The sequence below is a fragment of the Pseudophryne corroboree genome, chromosome 6, assembly GCF_028390025.1.
Source record: "Pseudophryne corroboree isolate aPseCor3 chromosome 6, aPseCor3.hap2, whole genome shotgun sequence".
NCBI lineage: Eukaryota > Metazoa > Chordata > Amphibia > Anura > Myobatrachidae > Pseudophryne > Pseudophryne corroboree.
Genome location: NC_086449.1, coordinates 663,324,633 through 663,350,430, shown reverse-complemented (window position 1 = coordinate 663,350,430; position 25,798 = coordinate 663,324,633). Strand labels below are relative to the sequence as shown.

The following is a 25,798-nucleotide window of genomic DNA, read 5'->3' as shown; positions in this document are numbered from 1 at the left end:
GATGCAGCTCCAGGGCGGGAACACTTGCTGGAAATGGCGCCCTGGGGCTGGGGGAGGGGCTTCAGGTCTAAGCCTTATCCCCCTTGCTGGCAAAACCACCGGGTACTGTGGGCGATATTAAAATCGGTTTTAAGAGAAAACCTGACCTGCGCCCATGCCCTGGTGATCTAGTGGGATCGCCTGTATCCAGAGTGTCCACCGCCAGCGCGCGCGGCCCGCCTCCCACTGACCGCACCGGATCACGAGCGGGACCCACTTACCACCTCCCGAAGCACGGCCACGCGATCCTGGAGAGCCCCAGCCGTGTGTGTCTAACATGAAGAAAACCGAAGCCTCCGCTGTAGGTACCCGGCAACCAGGGCTCGAGGACTGGAGAAGAGCGGCGCCGGCGGAGGAGGTGGTCTGGAATCAGGACCAGGGATTGTAAGTATACTTTTATTTTTATTTTATTTTTCTTCCAGCTGCGTTCAGGGGCACAAATGGGCCGTAACTGACCACGCCCCCATATGAAGCCACGCCCCTATTTTTGCCCGGGGCGCCACAAGGGCAAGAACCGGCCCTGCTGCTACACTTCTATTAACTCCCTGACATTAGTTTACAAATTAGAATGGATGCTCCAGATGGATAAAACTACCCAGATAAATGTAATTAGTCTATGAGTGGTAACTCCATAAAAGTCAATCTGTGACTATGTCACCTTTTAATAATATTGTAGCAGAATAACTATATTTGAGCTGTCCAATTATACTTACAAGATGCTGAGGCAGAGCTTCTCTTAAGTCCTAGAGGATACTGGGGTCCATTTAGTAGCATGGGTATAGACGGGACCACTCGGAGCCTTGGGCACCTTAAGAAATCAATAGTGTGCACTGGCTCCTCCCCGCTGTTAAGCATCACAAATACCTCAGTCAGTATAATAAAACCGGGAAGACCGCGTGCCATTAAGGAGGCGGGGCTTCAATATGAGCGGACCCAGCAGCTCACCAGCACCATTTTCCCTCTGCAGCTCACACTGACAAGACTGGCAGGGAAGCGCAGCTCCTCCACAAGGACTCCACAACTCCTCAGCAGTACCGGGGGTCATACGAAGCAGGGGGAGCGGTGTTAGAATACTAAGCCCCTATTAAGGGTGCTTAGTCTGCGACCCAGCTAAGCTTGGCATTAGCAAGAAGGGCGTTGTGTGGCTGGCTCCATCATACTCTGTGTCTCCCTAGAAGGGCTCTGTGCAGGTTACGTGTGCTTAGCCTTTTCCTGTTTGTGTGGGTGTGATTTCACATTTACAATGTCAAAGGATAATACACATTCTCAGGCTAGTGGGTCCGAACCATCATGGTTGGATTCACTAAAAGGGATGATCTTGAATATTTCTAATAAATTATCCCAGAATGAGAAAGAGACCCAATACTTAAGACAGTCTGTGGATGGCATGATGAATAGAGATTCAGGCATCACACCAGCGCCTCAGACCCCTACCATTTGTCCACAAAAGAGTACACTGACCCAAATCCTGCAGGCTGACACTGATGACGACGTGTCATATGCAGAGAATGGTGAGGTGGACTCAGTGGGGGAGGAAGGGGGATGCAGCTCTGTCACAGGGGGTACAGGCTCTGATAGACGCTATTAGAGAAGTCCTGCAAATTCCTGATTTATGATGGAGGCCATCAAAGAAATTGGCTTGCTCAACGCACGCACCACTGCCATGGCAGTGTCAGAATGCAGGGGCTAGTGGCTACGCCAGTGGACTGCGGATGTGGATTCCATGAAAGGCGTGGAAAGCCTGCCATTCACAGGTGAGGCCCTGTTTGGAGCTGAACTGGATACATGAATATCCAAGGCTACGGCGGGTAAGTCTACATACCTTCCTTCCACAGCCCCCCTAGCTAGGAAGACCTACTCTGCTCCCACTCTGCAGTCATTTCGGTCAGTCAAATTTAAAAGTAAAACCAAAGGTTCTTCTATAGCCGTCAAAGGCAATAGAGGTAAATCCAGAAAACAAGCAACTGCAGGTTCACAGGAACAGAACTCCGGATCTGCTTCCTCAAAGCTTAGAGCATGACGGTGGACCGCACTGCCTGGGAGGCAGGCAGGTGGGAGCCCGATTAAAATATTTCAGTCTCATATGGGCATCACCATGCCAGGATCCCCGAGTCAAAGATCTTATCGCCCAGGGCTACAGACTGGAGTTTCAGGAACTCCCACCTCACAGATTCTTCAAATCAGGCTTACCAGCTTCTCAAGAAGCAAGTATGACTTTACAGGAAGCAATTCAAAAACTGGTACAGACTCAGGTCACTGTCCCAGTTCCACTTCAGCTGCAAAACAAGGGTTATTATTCCAACCTGTTTGTGGTACCGAAACTGGACGGTTCGGTAAGGCCCATTTTAAACCTCAAGTCACTGAACCCGTACTTACGGGTGTTCAAGTTCAATCTCAGGTCTGGAGGAGGGGGAATTCCTGGTGTCTCTGGATATCAAGGATGCGTACCTTCATACTGTATTCCGATTTGGCCGCATTTGGCCACGACACCCATAGAACCTGTGGCGAGCACAGCGAGCCTGCAGTGTGGCGAGTGCAGCGAGCCCACAACGGGCTTTGTTACACTCGCCCCTCCACCATTATAATCCCCGGGATAACCCATCTGGTGTGTGCGTGCAGAGCAAATCATCTCACCACAACCAGGTCGCAGACTCTCTGGGATGCTCTGTGCCTCCCCCCAGCTGTCAGTCTCCGGCCACTACTCTGCCCACTTCTGTAGCTGGCTACTCCCCCTGTTCTCCTCTACTGTAACATTCATGAAAGCCTGCTCCTACAGGCTGATCCCCGCTGCTTCTGTTATGACACCTCTCAGCTGTCAGTGCTGGGACACTTCTCACAGCTACTGCCCGATCAGTGCAGCAGCTCCCAGGGACACACACAGGCCAGCTCCACACTCTTTCTGCTCCTGGCCACTGCCATGTCTACAGCTCACGGGCAGCATATGGCTCAGGTTACAGGGAGGTGGGCTCTGCAGTCAGACTCTCAGTGGTGGCCAGCAGTGCTGCCCTGAATCCCTTTCTAGCCCCACCCCCTTCCCCTGTGTCTGGCGGCATGTCTATAGCTCAAATGTTTACAGCTCTGGCAGCCAGGTCATATCTAGGACACCTATTATATTGGAGGTGAGGATCACCAGACTGGCTGTCAGCTGTAACTGGCAGCTCTTTAATACCCTGCAGTGAGGTACAGCCCCACCCACTAGCAATAACCCACATCACGCTGGGTGATAGGCTCCTCCCACTGGCAATCTGGGTGATTGACAGCTAGGAGCAGGAAATCCAAAATCTTTTCCCACAGCACTGTGTACATTAATAAATTTATGTTTATATATATATATATATATATATATATCGAGAGAGAGAGAGAGAGAGATATGATAGGTAGCACCTCTATTTATATATAGCGCCTTTATATACAAGGCCATACAGTATAAAACATGTACAGTATACTGTATATCTATTTGTCATTACACGTTTTATAAAACAGCCATTTCTCTAAATAAATTAAGTTTTTAGTCATTGTCTACCCCGTATTAGGTGAAATGGTATCATTTGATGTGTAAATACATGAATTTATCATACTTTAACCTCATAATCTACCTATATCCATTTTTATACATCTCCTTTACTGTAACCGGGGTTACATATGAATTCAATAAAACAATTTATTTTGAAAAAATGATACTGACTAGTCAGTTGGATGAACCTGCAACAGAAATGACATGGTTGCACCGGGTATAGACAACTTAAGTTAGGGAAGTAGTTACTTTGTACAGTAGTTACTTTGCTGCCATCAATTAATATGTTGACAGCATTATAACGATGGGAGACTGTCAACACTGTTGTAATATTACTTAGAAATGGCGTTGGGATTATTACTTTACAGTTACACATGATGCTTTATGACCAAGAAAAGGTATGTAGCCTGTAAGTTATATTACAAATTTCCCATTGATATTAGAATAAATGATACATGATAACAATACTTATCCATAGAGCAATATATAAACTATTTGTGATATTTATTTACACCGTTGATGATATATTTATTTACACTACAAATGAACACACTGGCACAATTGCAAAGACTTATGCCCTTATTTATCAATGAGTGATAAATTTCACTGTGAGTGATAAATTGCACCAGTCAATCAGCTCCTAACTTCCATGTTACAGACTGTGTTTGAAAAATGACAGTTAGGAGCGGATTGGCTGGTGCAATTTATCACTACAGTGAAATGTATCACTCATTGATAAGTAAGGGCATACATTTGTTTGAGAGAAGAACAAAATGAGGCAAAGATCACTCTCTTTCTGTCAATCACAATCATATGTGAGCATGATGATCAATATCATGTTTTCAAATCCCCCCCCTCCCAATTCACCACTGAAAGCCGCTGAACAGATTAATAACATCCTCTGTCATCCTGTGATCCCCACCCACGGCAGAAGAGTCAATGGGAAGTGACAGGTGTCTGGAATCTTATTTAAATGTCCTGCCTTTCTGTAGCAGACAAGATGCAAGAAAGAAAATATCAGTCTCTTCTGTCAGATAAGACTCAATAAGGATAGAAAAGGGGTAATGCTGCAAACAGCTGAAAAATTCATTCCTTGCAGAAAGAAAAAGTGTGATTTTAATTATAAATGAATGTCCTTAATGATCAGCATCACTGACTTACCATTATGCAGTGAGTCCGTGTTCTTACTTGGAGAAGGTTTTAGGATAGCCGATCTGCGATACACAATATGCGTTCTACCACTGTCCTCCTCCTGCTCATCTCTTTCCAATGGCTCTATGAAATATTCATCCTTGTCTGTGCGAATCATGCCAGCCTGAAATGAGATTAAAAAAATAAATTTAAAAAAATGTAAATAAATCTCTTCTACTATGCTTCATTTGCATGTGAATATTTTGTCACCTAAAGGAAAAAATCTGCGAGATAGACAACTCAAATTCTCCTGTAATTACACAAACACTGCTTTCTGTTATCAGAAACTGAACAAAAGACAATTAAGCAGTGTCTTATGATAAGAGCGTGATAGTGTGACAGGTGTACCAAGGATGCATTAAGTGTGTCAGACCTCAGGGGAGAATGAACCATTCCTGAACCTTAATTCAGCTTGCCACTGTAAGGAACTCAATAACTCACTGGCCGATGTCAGAGAGATGTGTGCTGAGCGAACCGCTCAGCACACATCTCTCCCGGCGCTCAGCACAGCGCGATCTGTGCTGAGCGTGCGGGGGGAGACGGGGGGGCCGCTCACTTCACCCAGCGGGTGAAGTGAGCGACCCGCTAGATTGGCCTGCATGCAGGCCAATCTAGCAGCAGCGATAGCGATGCGCGTGGCTGCGCATCGCTATCGCTGAGGGGGCTACACACGGAGCGATCGTGCTTAAAATCTAAGCAATCTAGTCAGATTGCTTAGATTTTAAGCAGCGATCGCTCCGTGAGTGCCCCCCTTAAGGAACTCACCAGACCTGCAGATAAAAAAAGTTTCTTCATTTATTTAAGTAGGGTGACCATAATATCCCTTTAATCTGGGACACCTATTATTTACACAGGTTCTGTGGCTGGCTAAACTCTAGCCTGAATTTCACCTGGTTTTAGCCAGACACAGAACCTGTGTAAATCATGTGTGTCACTCTAACTTAAGCATTTTCAAACCTTCCAAAGTTGACGTTTCTATCCATACTGTGTATTGGACTTTTGTCAAGCCATCAGGAGCATGGGACAATTCCTTCTAAGCCGGTCCCATGCTCCCCCCTTAGTGTGTCCCCCCCACCCCTAGGCCATCTTAACATACAGGCAACACTGGGCAACTGCCCAGGGCCCCACGATTTTAGGAGCCTTTGAGCAGGGGCGGCCTGGTGCCTCCGGAGCTTCTTTTGGGAAGCAGGTAGAGAATGCTTTCCAGCCACTCGGATTGTGAATTACACACATTCAGCGCAGCCAGGCAGCATTCTCTACCTGCCTCCCGACCTACGGCCAGACAGTGAAAGGCTGCCAGCATGCTGATTGTTAAATGGCTAAAGCTATCACAGTGCCGACAGCCATTTGCGAGACCACAGCAGGGGTAACTTGTACTTTTTTTTACATTTATTCCCATGTACTGCTTTGCCCAGGGCCTACAAATCTGTTAAAATGGCTCAGCCCCTCCCCCCCTCCTCCTTCATAACGGTCTGCGCTGAAGCTCATTTTATCATTGTGTGGCAGCTGCAGAATTATGTGAGACAGTGGAAGCGGTCACCTCTGGGCATCCTGGTCTCCACTGGCGCTGGAGTGGTTCCACTTCTGTGCCCAGGAATCTTTTGCAGTTGCTGTATACCAGTAGTAGCTACAGAAAGGTGGGTCAAGACTTTGATTCAGCATGCTGCCCTGTTAAACATCTCTTCTCCCTGTATTGCACCCACATCTCATTGGTTAGTCTCACAGGAGTCTGAGGCAGGCCCGGATTAAGCCTTGGGGGTGCCCGGGGCACTTAAGACAGGGGGGGGGGGGGCTGGTGGAAGGAGGGTGTGACCTGTGTTGAATTATTTAATTGACAAGAAAGGTATTTCATCACAGGTGATTGCAATGTCCCTCCTGGAATGGGTTTCATTGAAATGTATGGATTGTGTATATTACATTTAAACCAACAGTGTATATTGGATTTACACTACTGTAATAGTTTAATACTGACTGGGTACTCTTTATAGTTCCATCTAATTGAGAGGCAACTATTTAAAAAAAAAAAAAAATTATAGTGGAACAAAGGCAACTTAACCTTAACATACACAAAGAAAAATAAAATCTACAATTTATCATATCACATGCAAGAATAGCAGCAGCCTCTGTACTACTTACACATTGGGACAGGACTCTGGAGGAGTCTCTGTGTGTCTCACACTCTACATCCTCAATAGATAACAGGTTACTCAGGACCCAGACACCCAGGTGGGGAGGAGGAGAAGCTGGGATCCCTGTGTCACTTACCGCTCTCTCCACCCTCCTAACTCTCCTGTGTTGGAAAGCTCCATAGGTAGTTCATGAAACCTGATGCTCCTGTGTCTCTGCCTACACTGCTCACATTCTGGCTGCTTGGTTCTGCTGCTGCATAAAAGAGAAAGCTAGTGATGTCAGTGTACTCTGACCGGGGGGCCCGGGGTACAGCATGCCCTGTGACACCCCCTTAATCTGGCTATGGTCTGAGGGCGGGCTCAGGAGAGTGAAGCCTAATGCCGATTCCTGAGTTCACCACAGCGGGTATGGTACACACCGCCGCTGCTGACCCGGATATACTATCAGCACATATATTATCTTCACATGTATGTTTATAAGTGCTTAGTGGCTCCACCCGCACTAGGTAGTCGGTAATGCAAGCGCCGCTGATCAAACATCTGTCAATTTACAATGTAGCTGTGAGTATATAGCACAAGCAAAGTAGCAAGCAACATTCTGTAACCAACTGGCAACATGTTTCACAAGAACGTGTGACTAATATTGCGTTTGGTATAATCGTGGTTGCACAAGAGACAATAAAAAAATACACGACAATTGAAATGAAATAATTTTAAATAGATATATATATATATATATATATATATATATATATATATATATAGATATATATATATATATATATATACAAACAAGTGAGCTTGCTATGGTGAGTGCTGAATTCTCTATTTGTATATATATATATATATATATATATATATATATATATCAACAAACTATGGCACCATGATAAACACAAGCACATAACTGTAAACCAGACCATGAGTGAAATATAGAAGCCCAGAACTCCAATATTCGATGCAGGTACAAGTGTCAGTTGTGTCCAACTCCAAATCTGCATATGGATGTATAAAGCACAGAGCGTACGGGCGTACCAGCCCCTCGGAATATTACAGTGTGAGGATGCACACCCTCTCTACTCACAGATTTGCAGAAAAGGCAAAACCTAAACAGTAAAGGAAAATAGCGTAGTAAAATGTAAGGCTCTGGGAGAAGAGCAGAAGACTAATTAATTGTCCTTGAAAATGTGGTTGCAAAAAGCATAATTTTTGCTCAGTGACTCCTACTTGAGTCCATTAGTCATACTTGTGCCGATATCGCTGTGATTACTGCACATTTCAGCAGAAGAAAGAATAGCACTTGCCTTTCCACCTACCCTGACCTATAGGCCACTCTCTAAATTAACATTTTTACAATTGACTTTTAACACTACTTGTGGAGCATTATAGAGGTCTTAAACATGTTATAACAGCAAGAGGACATCAAAACAGTCTTGTGCGACATATGTTTTATGGTCTATGACATTGGTATTTGTGCACTGCGCCATCCATGAGAGGGCATATAAAAATGTGGGCTCCTTTTTACAGTGGTGGGGGGTGGGGGGAGGAGGGTTTGCAGTCACCCACTAAAGTGTGAAGGACAAATACATATACAGGACCTGATTTAAAGTTACTGATGCGTCCTCTTGGCATGCCAGGTCCCAAACTCTTCATCCATACCGATCATCTTTTTTCACTCAAAGTGTGCGTCTTATTTGCATAAATAAAACAACTGAAAACAACTAGCTTGATGTGTGACATTAGTATAGCTGTATGTGACTGAATCTGTGTAGAAGGGCTGTTTCTTGCGTCAAGTCCCAATATGCTTCATCTGCAACTTTCTACGTGTTTAAAACTAATTCCTGTGCGGCTCAACTCACAGCCCGGTATCTCTAGGACACTGTGAGTGTTGTTTTGCTGCATCTGCAATGCAAATAAGATGTCAAACCTCTCCCCATATGGTGTATACACGCCAGTTGAATGAGGAAGCATCAATGGTTACTTTTGTATACATGCAAAATGTGTCCACACATTTATATTTCTATGGCTGTATTTTGCTTTACATATGCACATATCTTAAGATCACTATTAGTGAAACTTACACAAGGCTTTTTGGACACATAGCTCCTAAAAGGCATATCATAAAAGGTGTTTGAGGAAAAATAAGATGCATGAATAACAGTCAGGATTTACTTTAGTTTCCAATTAGTGTTTACGTTACCCTGTGCCAGCCACGCCCTAAGTGCAAAATGTTATGACATCATGCTGAGGGGGCAGAGCCACCAACCGCCAAGAAGGGGTTTGTACAGGCTGAAGTGTGCATGTTTGGAGTGATGAAAAGACGGATGGGACTGAAGAAGCGAACCTGGTTGCAGAGAGCCATTGCAGGAATCCTGCTAGCCTGATGCATGGATCATGGGGCAGTGACAATGCCACCCCCAGATCCCTGCACTTTGTGCGACAGCACTGCTTGCACACCCCTAGTTATGAGCCTGGTCTCCATCCCCTACTGTACTTAACTTACTCATCAACCAAAACATACAGCTTCAAGTTGTGTGCGTGCCATGCTTCCCTACTCTCAAAATAGCATTTTTGAAATGTAAAAAGTAGGCAAGTATGGTGCATGCATCGCATCACTGCTTAAAACTGATTTAATCTCATTTGACAGCATAAAAAGCTTGTTATTGTATGTGGGCCCAATATCAGTCTTATGACTGCTGCTAGCCAGGAATTCATTCAGTAGTGAAGAATGCAATGCAAACCAAATGCTTTGCTCATGCCAAGTGTGCAATGATTAACTTGGAAATCGGCTCAAGGAAATCTGTAATTTGTTAAAGGTCTCTAAATGAAAACAGATAAAACAGAGGCACCTGTAAAGTCATAAAAATGTCAGAATGATAAAAAAAAAACCCAACCAAATACATAGACATCTTTTGTGTGCATATCTCCATTCATGTAAGAGTTACTTGTACAGCATTCAATGACACTGGAGAGATTTATATGACAACAGTTTGCTTGACAATGCCTCAATGCCCATTTTTCAATAATCCAGAGGTGTAACAGTCCCCGCAGATACCGCGGTGGCTTGGAGACGCTGGGAGTACTATGGGGCAACTGTACCGGGCCGCCACGCCGCTGTGAATGCAGCAGAGAGGTGCTGTTGGCCTGATGAGTAGCTCCATGGGAGATATGTCCCTCCCAAAATGGGTGCCACATCAAAAGAGACAGTTATTAAGGATGCTAGAGGAGGCGGACATTTTGGGAGAGACATTTTCAATGGTATGAAGGGGGCAGGTGCGAACAGCGGGTCCCCACCGAGACCTCAGACTTACGATTGCAGCTGGGTGAATCCCCTGGCAACAAGCAGAAGCCCTGACAATGAGCCTGTACCATAGGAGGGAGGAGGGCTTCAGAATTTATTTTTGTCAAGGGGGCACAGAATTTGTAGTTACGCCACTGCAATAACTGCATTTGCAAGGCAATCTGGGTGTAATATTAGCACCCAAAATGGCATTGAAGTATGCAATTATACCGCTAAAATGTAACAAAAAACACATGCAGGGACAAAGCCCGTCCCTGCGATGTGTTCAGAGTGAAAAGACATCATGCATAGCGACCATAGCACAGTCGGAACTACTGTGAAACAAATGAAGCTTAAGCTTCATTGACCCTAATCTTACAGGGGCCCTGAAGCAACTTTTTTTTTAATGAGCACATTTTTCAACAAAAGCAAATGACTTTTTAAAATAAGGCTAGTTTAGAGATAAAATGCTTGAGACGAGTGATGATTCTAACTCCAAAAATCAGAGTTTCACATATTGTTTTAATGTACTGTATGGTTATCGCTCATCACCAATAACACCATGATAACCAGGCTTCTATTACAGCTTGGATGCGCGTCACCTTGTCCCGCGGGAGCAGCTGGGAGTTGTAGTCTAGCTATGTAATTTGCGCTCAGCAAATAGCATGAAACGTGTATCTGTTTTAAGCTACAATTTCTGACAGCCTGCAGAGTGTCTCTTTGTAACATTCCCAGGAATGGTGGAGCCTGAGTGGGCCTGTCCTAGGAAGGAGGCTGGGAGCAATAAAAGGGGAGAAAGAGCCCAGACCAAGGTGTCGTCTAATAAGGTAATTTTGCTGGTGCTGAGAGGTGTACTGTATACTGTACTGTCCTTTTCAAGAGCCTTAGACCTTGTTAGATTTTGCCCTTTTGTTGCTGGTTGTAAGAGGCCCCCATAGCGGTTTAAGCTTTAGGTTCCCAAACATGTAGGTATGCCACTGGGCCATAGTACATTTAAATGATACAGGTGTTTTCAGGGAATGTGCCACAATATGGAATGATAAATGATATAGGCCCCAAAGTGAGGTCCAGCCAAAAAAAGATGACACATTTGGCGTGGAAGAACTTGACTGGCCAGCAAAAGTCCTGACCTGAACCCCATTGAACATGTTTAGGATCAATTGGAATGCGGACTGTAAATCAGGTCGAATTCCTGTACATCAGTCCTTGACCTCAGTTAGGGGTCTATTTACTAAGCCTTGCAGAGAGAAAGTAAAGAGAGATAAAGTACCTACCAACTAGCTATCAAGCACAGCATATAACATGGTAGTTAGGAGCTGATTGGCTGGTACTTTATTCGTCTCCATTTTATTGCGCTCAAAGGCTTAGTAAATAAGCCTCTAAAATTCTTGTGGCTGCATGGATGTGAATCCTTGCAGTTATAAACCAAAATCTATCATAAAGTCATCACAGAAGGATGGAGACTGTTATGATTTGTGTTGTTAGCTACTGGGTGCTATGTACTTTTGCAATTTCGTTTGTTAACATGTTTGGCTGATGACAATAAACTAAACTTTGAACTAGCAGCAAAGAGGGATCAACTCTATATGACTGCCCAAAGTCATAGGCTGGGTACACACTGGAACGATTCAGACTTTCCCAACAGATTCCCTTGAGCCTAGAACACAATGTTTACACACTCTGCAATCTTATCAAACAAACAAATAATATATTATAGGAGATATAGCATTGGTCTTGTACACACTAGAATGCTCACTGGCTAATCTAAATAATGGTAATATCGTCAGGACATGTGCTTGGCAGTACACACTGCACGATAGGCACCAAATTCGCTAGCGATATCGACAGGTTTGATGGGCAGCACATCAAACCTGACGACACCGCATACGACTGCGGGAGAGTGCCTATGGAGCATACAAACTAAGCTAATAGGAGATATGTCTGTCTGAACCGCCTGATCGGATGACATATCGCTCAGTGTTTGCCCTGGCTATAGAATGAGCTGTTCATCAAGCACATAGTATGTGTGTGAAGTCCAGGTATCCAAATGCTTTTGGCCATGTTGCATGCATGCAATGTTGCCCATTATGGAACATGCCAGTGTTGCTCTGGGATTGTGCCTGGGCTCATTGTTCGGCTGAAATTATTAAGCAGACTGAAGCAAGTTTTCTAGCAGTATCGCCCTGCACTTTTCACCATCCACAAGGGGATGGATAATAATTACCCTGTCCCCTGTTGGCATTGTAATTGCCGGGATGCCAGTGTCGGTCATGTGACCGTCGGTATAATGTATGACACCCTCCATCAGATCTTCAGTTTTATTTCCCCTTTCCTAAAGGTGCATACACACGGTGAGATATTGACTAATACCACTTTTATACCAACAAGGCGGGTCGCAGCCGGGAGCCTGACATGGGTGCTACCCGGCTGCGACCCGCCTCAGGCCCCTTTCCCACTGCAGTTTCCAACTCTGCATATTGCCGGGTTGGTGATGTCGCCGGTGACGCGGCGAGTGCGGCGCTTGGAGATAACATGATCTCCGAGCACCGCCTGTCCATACACTGTAAACGGGAGCCGGGTCAATGCGACCTGGCTTCCCATTTACACAGCACAGCTTGCCAGGTTGAACCCGTGTTCAACCTTGCAAGCTACCCGAGTTGGAATATCGGGTCACTCAACCAGGATTATTCCAACTCGCCCCTTATTCCAACACGGGTTATGCACGTTAATGTGCAATATCCCATGTTATACTGTATGCTGGCGGTGTAAAAGGGGTATTAGTGACTTTGCTATTTCCCTTGAACTCCCCGAAGTCCAGAACCACTGATATTGACTATCTTTACTTGAGAGTTTTACTATGGGGCTAATTCAGGTAGGATCACAAATCGCGATCCAATTGGAATTTTGGGTTTGTCCCGGGGGTGCATGTGCAGCGCTCATCCGTCGCCTGTACTTTCGCCAGGGAGAGTGGCAACACTCCATTTCCTAGATGGAGATGGAACATTGCGGGGGCGTGGCCTGTAAACGGGGGCGTGCTGGCGCAAATGGAGGCGTGATCACGGCAGCAGCATAACATAACACATAACAGGCAGAAATTGCGATGCGATTGCAATTTCTGCTTGTTGAAGGGGAGGAGGCGGCGGTCAGCATGCAGAATATATTTCTAATTAGCAGAATATGCAATCTTTACTGAATTAGGCCCTACTGTATGTGCGATTTTGACTATATGCAGTTATGACTATACTAGAAACTAGACTGTACACAATATAGTCAAAATTGCCTTACCTGCACAGTCTATTTTTTCTTGCGATACCGACTTCACAGGAGCATGCATCGGTGTCGCAAGCTGTATACACACGGTGTGATATGTGCTAACTTTTCTTACGATTTTGACTCTGGAAAGTAAGGGGACAGAATACTCCGTAATGTGCTTGAGCAGGAAGTTGCTGCTGAGGGAACAAAAATACGCTACAGTAGAAAAGGAGTGCCTACCTATAAAGTGGGCCATAGAGGCACTTTGGTATTATTTACTGGGGAGAGAGTTCTATTTAATCATGGACCATGCTTCATTACAATGGATAGAGAGAGAGTGACAAATGCAAAGCTTACCAGGTGGTTCCTGGCACTATAACCTTTGGAATCCGGATGACAGATATACAGTGTCTAGTTAGACAGTCAACAGACAGACACCATATGTTAAGGGCCCTACACACTAATAGATTTTACTAAACGATATGAACGTTCTCGTTTATTAATGAACAAAAACTCGTTCAAATCGTTTAGTGTGTAGGCACCAATGATGAACGATGCACGGCTCCGAGATCGTCCATAGTAGCATACACTGCTATGGAGACGGGTGACGGGGGGGGGAGTGACGAAATGTCACTCCCCCCCCCCCCCCACACCGCTGCCGGGTCGCCCATCAGCCGTATCCGCTGTCGGATATCGATGAATGTGTAGGGGGCTTTAGACAGACATTAGGTCAACAGGGTCAAAAGGTCAACATGAAAAAAAGGTAGACAGTACAAAAGGTCGACAGGGTCAAAAGGTTGACATGTAAATGATAGCCATCAGAGCCGGCCTTAGCTATAGGCAGGCTAGGCATTTGCCTAGACCATCCAAGCATGTGTAGGGGCATCCAAGCATGTCCCTGCAGTATCTCATGCTGGGAGGGACAGTCTGCAAATTACCGGTTACTTTCCAAATGTATTCAATCAGTACTGTTTACATTTGTCAAACAAAATGCATATATGTGTATAACCAGCAAGTGTAGCAGTATCTGGACATTGCTGCTGTTTCCAACGAGCAAGCGAAAATAAAGGGTGAGGCTTGCAAAGGACGGCATACCCTGTGAGATCACATCCCATTTACGGGTGCCTCTTTAACGGGTGTAAGCGCAAGCACGCACCCACCTATCCTGCCACGCCCATCTCACAAAACGCAATCACGGATCCAGGGAGCTGCATGGGCGCACACACTGTCTGCAAGCACGTCAGCAAGCAAAAGTAAGTTTTATTTAAAAAAAAAAAAAGCTACTAGCATTACTAATGTGGGGCATATCGGGAGCATTACTGTGTGGAATTATGTGTATTATGGGTATTAGTAATGTGGGGCAAGTGTGTCAGGTGCATTACTGTGTGGAATTATGTGTATTATGGGCATTACTAATGTGGGGCATATGTGTAAGGTGCATTAGTGTGTGGAATTATGTGTATTATGGGCATTACTAATGTGGGGCATATGTGTCAGGAGCATTACTGTGTGGAATTATGTGTATTATGGGTATTAGTAATGTGGGGCAAGTGTGTCAGGTGCATTACTGTGTGGAATTATGTGTATTATGGGCATTACTAATGTGGGGCATATGTGTAAGGTGCATTACTGTGTGGAATTATGTGTATTATGGGCATTACTAATGTGGGGCATATGTGTAAGGTGCATTACTGTGTGGAATTATGTGTATTATGGGCATTACTGTCTGCCATTATGCAGGGTTGAACTGGCCCATAGGGTAACCACCCGGTGGGCCCCACTGCCTGAATGGGTCAGATGCAGAACTATCGGCGGTGCTAGGGGGCACCAAACAAAATTTCGCCTAGGGCATCAAATTGGCTTGGGCCGGCTCTGATTGGCATAAAAAAGCTAGACTGTTTTTTTTATTATTTTACATGTTTATGGACTTTTTAATACATTTTCTATCCATGTCGGCATCATAGAGTTGGTTATAAATCTTGTGGCGAGCACAGCGAGCCACTGGGCCCGAAGAGTGGTGAGCGAAGAAAGCCCCACGAGGGGATGCCTTTCTACAACTGGGTGTCCCAGATGACAATATTATTCATACAAACCCCAAAAAAGTGTGTCTTACCTGTTTGTTGATTTCAGTGTATTTCTCCCTGGAGCCTAGCACAGTTGAAAGCATCTGACGATCAAAACAGAGCAGCTTTGAAGAGCTCCATTTTAAAGGTAAGGTAAGGTGGGAGTGTCATTTGCCTGTTAGTCTGGAAGGGGGAGGAGGAGTCTATGGTATATACAGTTGTGCAAGTATGCGGGTACGCTCGGGTACGGAGTACCCTTAAGAAATTGGCAGCGGGTACGCAGTACCACCTATCATACACTTTGACATTACCACAATTATAATGTGCAAAAAAGCAACAAGACCATGGTGCTTGGCAGCATGACGGCTCCTCCCACTTTGTCAGGGTTACTAGAGATGAGCGGGTTCGGTTCCTCTGAATCCGAACCCGCCCGAACTTCATGTTTTTTTTCACGGGTCCGAGCGACTCGGATCTTCCCGCCTTGCTCGGTTAACCCGAGCGCGCCCGAACGTCATCATCCCGCTGTCGGATTCTCGCGAGGCTCGGATTCTATCGCGAGACTCGGATTCTATATAAGGAGCCGCGCGTCGCCGCCATTTTCACACGTGCATTGAGAGTCATAGGGAGAGGACGTGGCTGGCGTCCTCTCCGTTTAGAGAAGAGAGAGACACAGTAGAGACGAGAGAGACACAGTAGTAGTAATTTTGGGGAGCATTATTAGGAGGAGTACTACTATACTACTATACTACTTGCTGAAGTGATATAGATTAGATAGTGTGACTGTAAGTGTATTGTATTATCTGACTTGTGGGGGAGACACTGACAGTGGGGAGCAGTTAGAGTCTGAGAGCAGGACTCAGGAGTACATATAACGTACAGTGCACACTTTTGCTGCCAGAGTCAGTGCCACACTGCCATTGTTGTGACCACACTGACCACCAGTATAATAATATATTTTGTGATTGTCTGCTTAGGACTCGGAGTACTAGTTGCAAGTTGCAACGTGAGTGACCTGACCACCAGTTTAATAATCAATCACCACCAGTTTAATATATATATATATAATTGTATATAATATATATATATATATATATATATATATATTGTATACCACCTACCCGTGGTTTTTTTTTTTTTTTCATTCTTCTTTATATATACTACTATAGTAGCTTACTGTAGCAGTCTGCGGTGCTGCTGACCTGACAGTGTCCAGCAGGTCCGTCATCAGTCATTACATAATAAATATATATAGTACCTGTCCGGCTGCAGTACTAGTGATATTATATTGATTTCATCTCATTATCAATAATTTATCATCCAGTCTAGACTCTATATTAGCAGCAGACACAGTACGTTAGTCCACGGCTGTAGCTACCTCTGTGTCGGCACTCGACAGTCCATCCATAATTGTATACCACCTACCCGTGGTTTTTTTTTTTTCTTTCTTCTTTGTACATACTACTATAGTATAGTAGCTTACTGTAGAAGTCTGCGGTGCTGCTGAGCTGACAGTGTCCAGCAGGTCCGTCATCAGTCATCATTACCTAATAAATATATTATCTACCTGTCCGGCTGCAGTACTAGTGATATTATATATACATACATACATATATATATTGATTTCATATCATTATCATCCAGTCTATATTAGCAGCAGACACAGTACGTTAGTCCACGGCTGTAGCTACCTCTGTGTCGGCACTCGGCAGTCCATCCATAAGTATACTAGTATCCATCCATCTCCATTGTTTACCTGAGGTGCCTTTTAGTTGTGCCTATTAAAATATGGAGAACAAAAATGTTGAGGTTCCAAAATTAGGGAAAGATCAAGATCCACTTCCACCTCGTGCTGAAGCTGCTGCCACTAGTCATGGCCGAGACGATGAAATGCCAGCAACGTCGTCTGCCAAGGCCGATGCCCAATGTCATAGTACAGAGCATGTCAAATCCAAAACACCAAATATCAGTAAAAAAAGGACTCCAAAACCTAAAATAAAATTGTCGGAGGAGAAGTGTAAACTTGCCAATATGCCATTTACCACACGGAGTGGCAAGGAACGGCTGAGGCCCTGGCCTATGTTCATGGCTAGTGGTTCAGCTTCACATGAGGATGGAAGCACTCAGCTTCTCGCTAGAAAAATGAAAAGACTCAAGCTGGCAAAAGCAGTAGCACCGCAAAGAACTGTGCGTTCTTCGAAATCCCAAATCCACAAGGAGAGTCCGACTCCAATTGTGTCGGTTGCGATGCCTGACCTTCCCAACACTGGACGTGAAGAGCATGCGCCTTCCACCATTTGCACGCCCCCTGCAAGTGCTGGAAGGAGCACCCGCAGTCCAGTTCCTGATAGTCAGATTGAAGATGTCAGTGTTGAAGTACACCAGGATGAGGAGGATATGGGTGTTGCTGGCGCTGGGGAGGAAATTGACCAGGAGGATTCTGATGGTGAGGTGGTTTGTTTAAGTCAGGCACCCGGGGAGACACCTGTTGTCCGTGGGAGGAATATGGCCACTGACATGCCTGGTGAAAATACCAAAAAAATCAGCTCTTCGGTGTGGAAGTATTTCAACAGAAATGCGGACAACAGGTGTCAAGCCGTGTGTTGCCTTTGTCAAGCTGTAATAAGTAGGGGTAAGGACGTTAACCACCTCGGAACATCCTCCCTTATACGTCACCTGCAGCGCATTCATAATAAGTCAGTGACAAGTTCAAAAACTTTGGGTGACAGCGGAAGCAGTCCACTGACCAGTAAATCCCTTCCTCTTGTAACCAAGCTCACGCAAACCACCCCACCAACTCCCTCAGTGTCAATTTCCTCCTTCCCCAGGAATGCTAATAGTCCTGCAGGCCATGTCACTGGCAATTCTGACGATTCCTCTCCTGCTTGGGATTCCTCCGATGCATCCTTGCGTGTAACGCCTACTGCTGCTGGCGCTGCTGTTGTTGCTGCTGGGAGTCGATGGTCATCCCAGAGGGGAAGTCGTAAGACCACTTTTACTACTTCCACCAAGCAATTGACTGTCCAACAGTCCTTTGCGAGGAAGATGAAATATCACAGCAGTCATCCTACTGCAAAGCGGATAACTGAGGCCTTGGCATCCTGGGTGGTGAGAAACGTGGTTCCGGTATCCATCATTACTGCAGAGCCAACTAGAGACTTGTTGGAGGTACTGTGTCCCCGGTACCAAATACCATCTAGGTTCCAATTCTCTAGGCAGGCGATACCGAAAATGTACACAGACCTCAGAAAAAGAGTCACCAGTGTCCTAAAAAATGCAGCTGTACCCAATGTCCACTTAACCACGGACATGTGGACAAGTGGAGCAGGGCAGGGTCAGGACTATATGACTGTGACAGCCCACTGGGTAGATGTATGGACTCCCGCCGCAAGAACAGCAGCGGCGGCACCAGTAGCAGCATCTCGCAAACGCCAACTCTTTCCTAGGCAGGCTACGCTTTGTATCACCGGTTTCCAGAATACGCACACAGCTGAAAACCTCTTACGGCAACTGAGGAAGATCATCGCGGAATGGCTTACCCCAATTGGACTCTCCTGTGGATTTGTGGCATCGGACAACGCCAGCAATATTGTGTGTGCATTAAATATGGGCAAATTCCAGCACGTCCCATGTTTTGCACATACCTTGAATTTGGTGGTGCAGAATTATTTAAAAAATGACAGGGGCGTGCAAGAGATGCTGTCGGTGGCCAGAAGAATTGCGGGACACTTTCGGCGTACAGGCACCACGTACAGAAGACTGGAGCACCACCAAAAACTACTGAACCTGCCCTGCCATCATCTGAAGCAAGAAGTGGTAACGAGGTGGAATTCAACCCTCTATATGCTTCAGAGGTTGGAGGAGCAGCAAAAGGCCATTCAAGCCTATACAATTGAGCACGATATAGGAGGTGGAATGCACCTGTCTCAAGCGCAGTGGAGAATGATTTCAACGTTGTGCAAGGTTCTGATGCCCTTTGAACTTGCCACACGTGAAGTCAGTTCAGACACTGCCAGCTTGAGTCAGGTCATTCCCCTCATCAGGCTTTTGCAGAAGAAGCTGGAGACATTGAAGGAGGAGCTAACACGGAGCGATTCCGCTAGGCATGTGGGACTTGTGGATGGAGCCCTTAATTCGCTTAACAAGGATTCACGGGTGGTCAATCTGTTGAAATCAGAGCACTACATTTTGGCCACCGTGCTCGATCCTAGATTTAAAGCCTACCTTGGATCTCTCTTTCCGGCAGACACAAGTCTGCTGGGGTTGAAAGACCTGCTGGTGAGAAAATTGTCAAGTCAAGCGGAACGCGACCTGTCAACATCTCCTCCTTCACATTCTCCCGCAACTGGGGGTGCGAGGAAAAGGCTCAGAATTCCGAGCCCACCCGCTGGCGGTGATGCAGGGCAGTCTGGAGCGACTGCTGATGCTGACATCTGGTCCGGACTGAAGGACCTGACAACGATTACGGACATGTCGTCTACTGTCACTGCATATGATTCTCTCAACATTGAAAGAATGGTGGAGGATTATATGAGTGACCGCATCCAAGTAGGCACGTCACACAGTCCGTACTTATACTGGCAGGAAAAAGAGGCAATTTGGAGGCCCTTGCACAAACTGGCTTTATTCTACCTAAGTTGTCCTCCCACAAGTGTGTACTCCGAAAGAGTGTTTAGTGCCGCCGCTCACCTTGTCAGCAATCGGCGTACGAGGTTACATCCAGAAAATGTGGAGAAGATGATGTTCATTAAAATGAATTATAATCAATTCCTCCGTGGAGACATTGACCAGCAGCAATTGCCTCCACAAAGTACACAGGGAGCTGAGATGGTGGATTCCAGTGGGGACGAATTGATAATCTGTGAGGAGGGGGATGTACACGGTGATATATCGGAGGATGATGATGAGGTGGACATCTTGCCTCTGTAGAGCCAGTTTGTGCAAGGAGAGATTAATTGCTTCTTTTTTGGTGGGGGTCCAAACCAACCCGTCATTTCAGTCACAGTCGTGTGGCAGACCCTGTCACTGAAATGATGGGTTGGTTAAAGTGTGCATGTCCTGTTTATACAACATAAGGGTGGGTGGGAGGGCCCAAGGACAATTCCATCTTGCACCTCTTTTTTCTTTAATTTTTCTTTGCGTCATGTGCTGTTTGGGGAGGGTTTTTTGGAAGGGACATCCTGCGTGACACTGCAGTGCCACTCCTAGATGGGCCCGGTGTTTGTGTCGGCCACTAGGGTCGCTTATCTTACTCACACAGCTACCTCATTGCGCCTCTTTTTTTCTTTGCGTCATGTGCTGTTTGGGGAGGGTTTTTTGGAAGGGCCATCCTGCGTGACACTGCAGTGCCACTCCTAGATGGGCCCGGTGTTTGTGTCGGCCACTAGGGTCGCTTATCTTACTCACACAGCTACCTCATTGCGCCTCTTTTTTTCTTTGCGTCATGTGCTGTTTGGGGAGGGTTTTTTGGAAGGGCCATCCTGCGTGACACTGCAGTGCCACTCCTAGATGGGCCCGGTGTTTGTGTCGGCCACTAGGGTCGCTTATCTTACTCACACAGCTACCTCATTGCGCCTCTTTTTTTCTTTGCGTCATGTGCTGTTTGGGGAGGGTTTTTTGGAAGGGCCATCCTGCGTGACACTGCAGTGCCACTCCTAGATGGGCCCGGTGTTTGTGTCGGCCACTAGGGTCGCTTATCTTACTCACACAGCTACCTCATTGCGCCTCTTTTTTTCTTTGCGTCATGTGCTGTTTGGGGAGGATTTTTTGGAAGGGACATCCTGCGTGACACTGCAGTGCCACTCCTAGATGGGCCCGGTGTTTGTGTCGGCCACTAGGGTCGCTTATCTTAGCTTAGCTTAGTCATCCAGCGACCTAGGTGCAAATTTTAGGACTAAAAATAATATTGTGAGGTGTGAGGTATTCAGAATAGACTGAAAATGAGTGTAAATTATGGTTTTTGAGGTTAATAATACTTTGGGATCAAAATGACCCCCAAATTCTATGATTTAAGCTGTTTTTTAGTGTTTTTAAAAAAAAACACCCGAATCCAAAACACACCCGAATCCGACAAAAAAAATTCGGTGAGGTTTTGCCAAAACGCGGTCGAACCCAAAACAAGGCCGCGGAACCGAACCCAAAACCAAAACACAAAACCCGAAAAATCTCCGGCGCTCATCTCTAAGGGTTACTGGGAGTGTGACAGTGGCTGTATTTTCCTGTTATAATGGAGGCATTACTATATATTGTTATTAAATTGGGGGCATTACTATATATTTCTATTATACTGAAGGTATCACTATATATTTATATTATACTGGAGGCATTACTATATATTTTTAGCCTTGCCTCCAGAATCCCCGAAAAAAGGGGCTGTGTCATGTGGCCACGCCGCTAGTGTCATGTAGCCACTCCCACTAGCAGCATGTGGCCCCGCCCCATCATAACACATGACCACGCCCATTTTTGTCACTCAGTACCCATAAGAAAATATTTCTACTTGCACCACTGGGTATATAGGGTCTGTCTGGGCCATCTGTCTGTATGATAGTGAGGAAAGCTGGTAACTAGGGAGTAGGTCTCAGAGAGTGACAGGGCTGTGAGCATTTACTCTAATGTTTACTGTTCTGCAGTCATCCTGACGAAATAATATCATGGTGAAGAAGTCCAGAGTAAGTGTATTTTATTTTTAGAATAATCCACCTTTCTTAAACAGCACAAAGCTGAAATTTTGCAGATAGATTTTCAGTTAAAAAAATAAATAAATAAATTTGTAAGTGGAAGCTTTTGTTATCTAGTAGGTCTCATCCTTAGCGCTTTTGAGATATATTTTAGCACTGAAGGGTTAATACAGTGTTTAAGATGGTGTGTGAAAGGCAAGAAGATTTAACTTTACTATACTGAGGCCTGTGATCATCTGTGTAAGCCCATCTTCAATATATGCTTAATTGTTATGTATGGACAGTTACACAATGATGTTATTTGTCTTTATCAGAGAAGTTTCTAGGGCCCAACGAGCTGGGCCGAACACGAGGAGCCATGACCAGTGACTCTGCGGCAGTATTCTATGTGGTCTAGCCGACCGCACAGAATACTGATTAAAATGTCCAACCCAAAATGGTCACTACCATGGAAGAGACAGTTACTAGAGGTCCTACTGGACCCTAGCATCGGTCAGGAAAAAGAACAAGAATACGATAACCGGAAGTGTTGGAGCCGCCGGGGAGATGATGGGGAGCAGCCGGGGAGACGATGCATGAAACTCCCTAATAACGAGCAAAAAGGTACCAGTACTGTGGGGCATATTAAGGTGACAGGGCATAACTGTGGGGCATAATAAGTTGTCCTCGGCAGTAAGGCATAATCAAGTATCAGGTCATTACTGTGTTTGGCTTATTATGGTGCAGGTGGCATTACTGTGTGGGGCATAATATGGTGCACGGGGCATTACTGTGTGGGGCATAATATGGTGCACGGGGCATTACTGTGTGGGGCATAATATGGTAGATTTTTTTTCTTTCCTGTGGTGGCACAGGTCTGGGGGGGCTCAAAAACTGGGGTGTAAGGTAGTCTTTTCATGCAAGGCCACACCTATTTTTAGTGAGGCCACACCCATTTTAAGCGAGAACATGACCAATTTGGCTAGGCCTAGAAGCACGCTGAAAAAATTTAATTATAGATGTTATCTTATTGATCGTACTGGGAGCCAGATTGTCTAGTAACAGCTCTGATCTTAATCTGATGCATTTAGTGATGTAGTATATACAGGGCCGGCTCCAGACCTACTAGCACCCTGAGCGAGAAAATGTAAAAGCGCCCCCCCCCCCCCCCCCCCACCCTCCCCAAACCCTATGTGCGCGCGCTCTCTCCAGGAAAAGTGGGTGTGGCCATCTGGTAAAGTGGGTGTGGCCTGGTATTCATATTATCAGACTATAAATATATTTTCACATCCCCTCTACGCACACAATTAGCAGCCTTACACATAACACCCACAGTAGTGTTCCTTACACACAATGTCTCCAGTATAGTGTCAGATACACATAATGTCTCCGGTATAGTGCCAGATACACATTATGTGCAGTGCCAGATAGATATGATATGCCCCCCAGCAGTGCCAGCTACACGACATGCCCCGCAGCCGTGCCAGCTACACATGACATCCCCCGCAGCCGTGCCAGCTACACATGATAGTGTTCACTTTTTAGGACAGAGTGCTGATCATAGGGAGGGCACATTTTTAAGTTAGGAGGGCAAAATGATGTACATACTGTAATGCTTGGTGCTCACCTACCCACATGCCAAAGCATGGACAGTGCACGCCTTCGGCGCGCAGCATGAATTTAGAGGCGTTGCTTCATGGGGAAGCTGCGTGGCAATTCGCATTACACCACACAGTAGTGCAGCTAATACACATTGCACCAGGTAGAACCTCCTACACACTTTGCGCCAGGCAGAGCACATTAGACACTTTGCGCTAGGCAGAGCACTGAAACACATTGCGCCAGGTAGAGCACTGAGACACATTGCACCAGGAAGAGCACGGAGACACATTGCGCCAGGAAGAGCACGGAGACACATTGCACCAGGAAGAGCACGGAGACACATTGCCTAGCCACAGATGCCTAGTGGGAACACCACATGATATGCTCCCCAGCCGTGACAGCTACACATAGCATGCCCCCCAGCAGTGCCAGCAACACATGACATGCCCCCAGCAATGCCAGATACATAAATGCCCCCACAGTGCCAGATACATAAATGCCCCCACAGTGCCAGATATACCCCCACAGTGACAGATATGCCCCCACAGTGACAGATATGCCCTCACAGTGACAGATATGCCCCCACACAGTGCCCGATCCATAAATGCTCCCCACAATACCTGCGGCGCTGGGAGGGGAAGTGCTGCTATCTGAGGGCGCGGGACTGGAGGACGGATGAGTGCTCTATGCGCGCTGCGCCGGCATCTGACGTCAGACGCCGGCGCTGTGCAGCGCACACACACAGTTTAAGACTGGGTAGAGCTGTAGTGCACAGGGCCGGCTCCAGGTACGAATATGGCAGCGCCCCGCGCAGCCGCTCTAGTCGAACATGCCTGGAGCCGGCCCTGAGTATATAAATCTACATTAAACCCAATTAGTCTAATGCAGGCATTCCCAACCTCGGTCTTCAAGACACAACAATCACACCAGGTTTTAGTGATATCCATGGTTATTTTGATTTAACCAACTGTGCTGAAGCCTGGACTGTTAGCGTGCCTTGAGGACCAAGGTTGGACTAACGTGTTGCAAATGGAAAGGGAAAGTACCTAACCACTTAGAGGAGCTTACTATTATCATTAATATGTCATAAACTCTAAATTCATTGTATCAAAATGTATATAAGCTTTTCTAAATGGAGTATGCAGCTGTGAATTATCCCTGTGCAGAGTTGGCATGTAGCGGAAAGCAGGGGCGTGCACTGGAGGGAAGCACCAGGCTGGAGACACCCCCCACAACCCCAATCAACCATACCCCACCTGCCTTACTCTCTGTCACTAGCATAATCCAGCCCGCCTCCTCCTCTGCTTTCATGCGTTGTTACCACCTGTGGGGCAAGCAGTTTACTCCCAGTTCAGCTGGCCTGGACTCTGAAGCAACAGTAGGTACCCCACCGCACGTCACTGATAAGTGCAGGTCAATGGGGGCAGTGTGTAAGTGTGTGTATGATCTGAGGACATTGTGACTTGGACTTTCATACTGTATGTTAATATGGGGGAGGACTATTAGGCAGTATGTGTAGCTATAGCAGCACAGTATGGGGCAGTGTGTGTGGCGACTGGGGCAGACTATAGGGCAGTGTATGTGGCCAGGGTTGGACTGCCTGGGGCCCCACCTCCTCCTCTAGAGATCCAGAGGTTCCACACTGTGCACTTTAATGACACATTATTCATATGTTACCTTATATTGCACAGGAGTATGCTATATTTTAACAGTGCATTGTTGTTATTAATCTGGTACATTATCATGCATGCACTAGGAATATTTACTGTATATATTTATTAAGGGGCCCAGACCATGCACTCTCTAATGGTTAGCCAAACCTCTGGAGACTGGTCACACCCCTAAACATGGTGGCTATGACTTTGAGAGCAGTGTGTGTGTGTGTAGGGGAGCATATTATTTACTGAGAACACTACAGTGTGGCATAATGAATAGTGGGGCACTATGATGATAAACTCTCTCATCATGCTGGTGTGTCCACATCCCCCCAAACCTGCACCCAATATGGTTTACTTATTCCCAACACTTTACCCTCATCTCCAACCTTCCCATCAATACTGAACCCTTACCCC

At 46.0% G+C, this 25,798-nt stretch overlaps 1 protein-coding gene across 1 annotated transcript in view; it reads right to left on the bottom strand.

The window, feature by feature from the left end:
- Positions 1-25,798, bottom strand: part of LOC134933200 (A disintegrin and metalloproteinase with thrombospondin motifs 2-like) — a 968,191-nt gene that overhangs the window by 595,047 nt on the left and 347,346 nt on the right. The window contains exon 3 of the mRNA XM_063928241.1: positions 4,715-4,868. Coding sequence (XP_063784311.1) covers positions 4,715-4,868 — 154 coding nt within the window. The remainder of the gene's footprint in view (positions 1-4,714; positions 4,869-25,798) is intronic.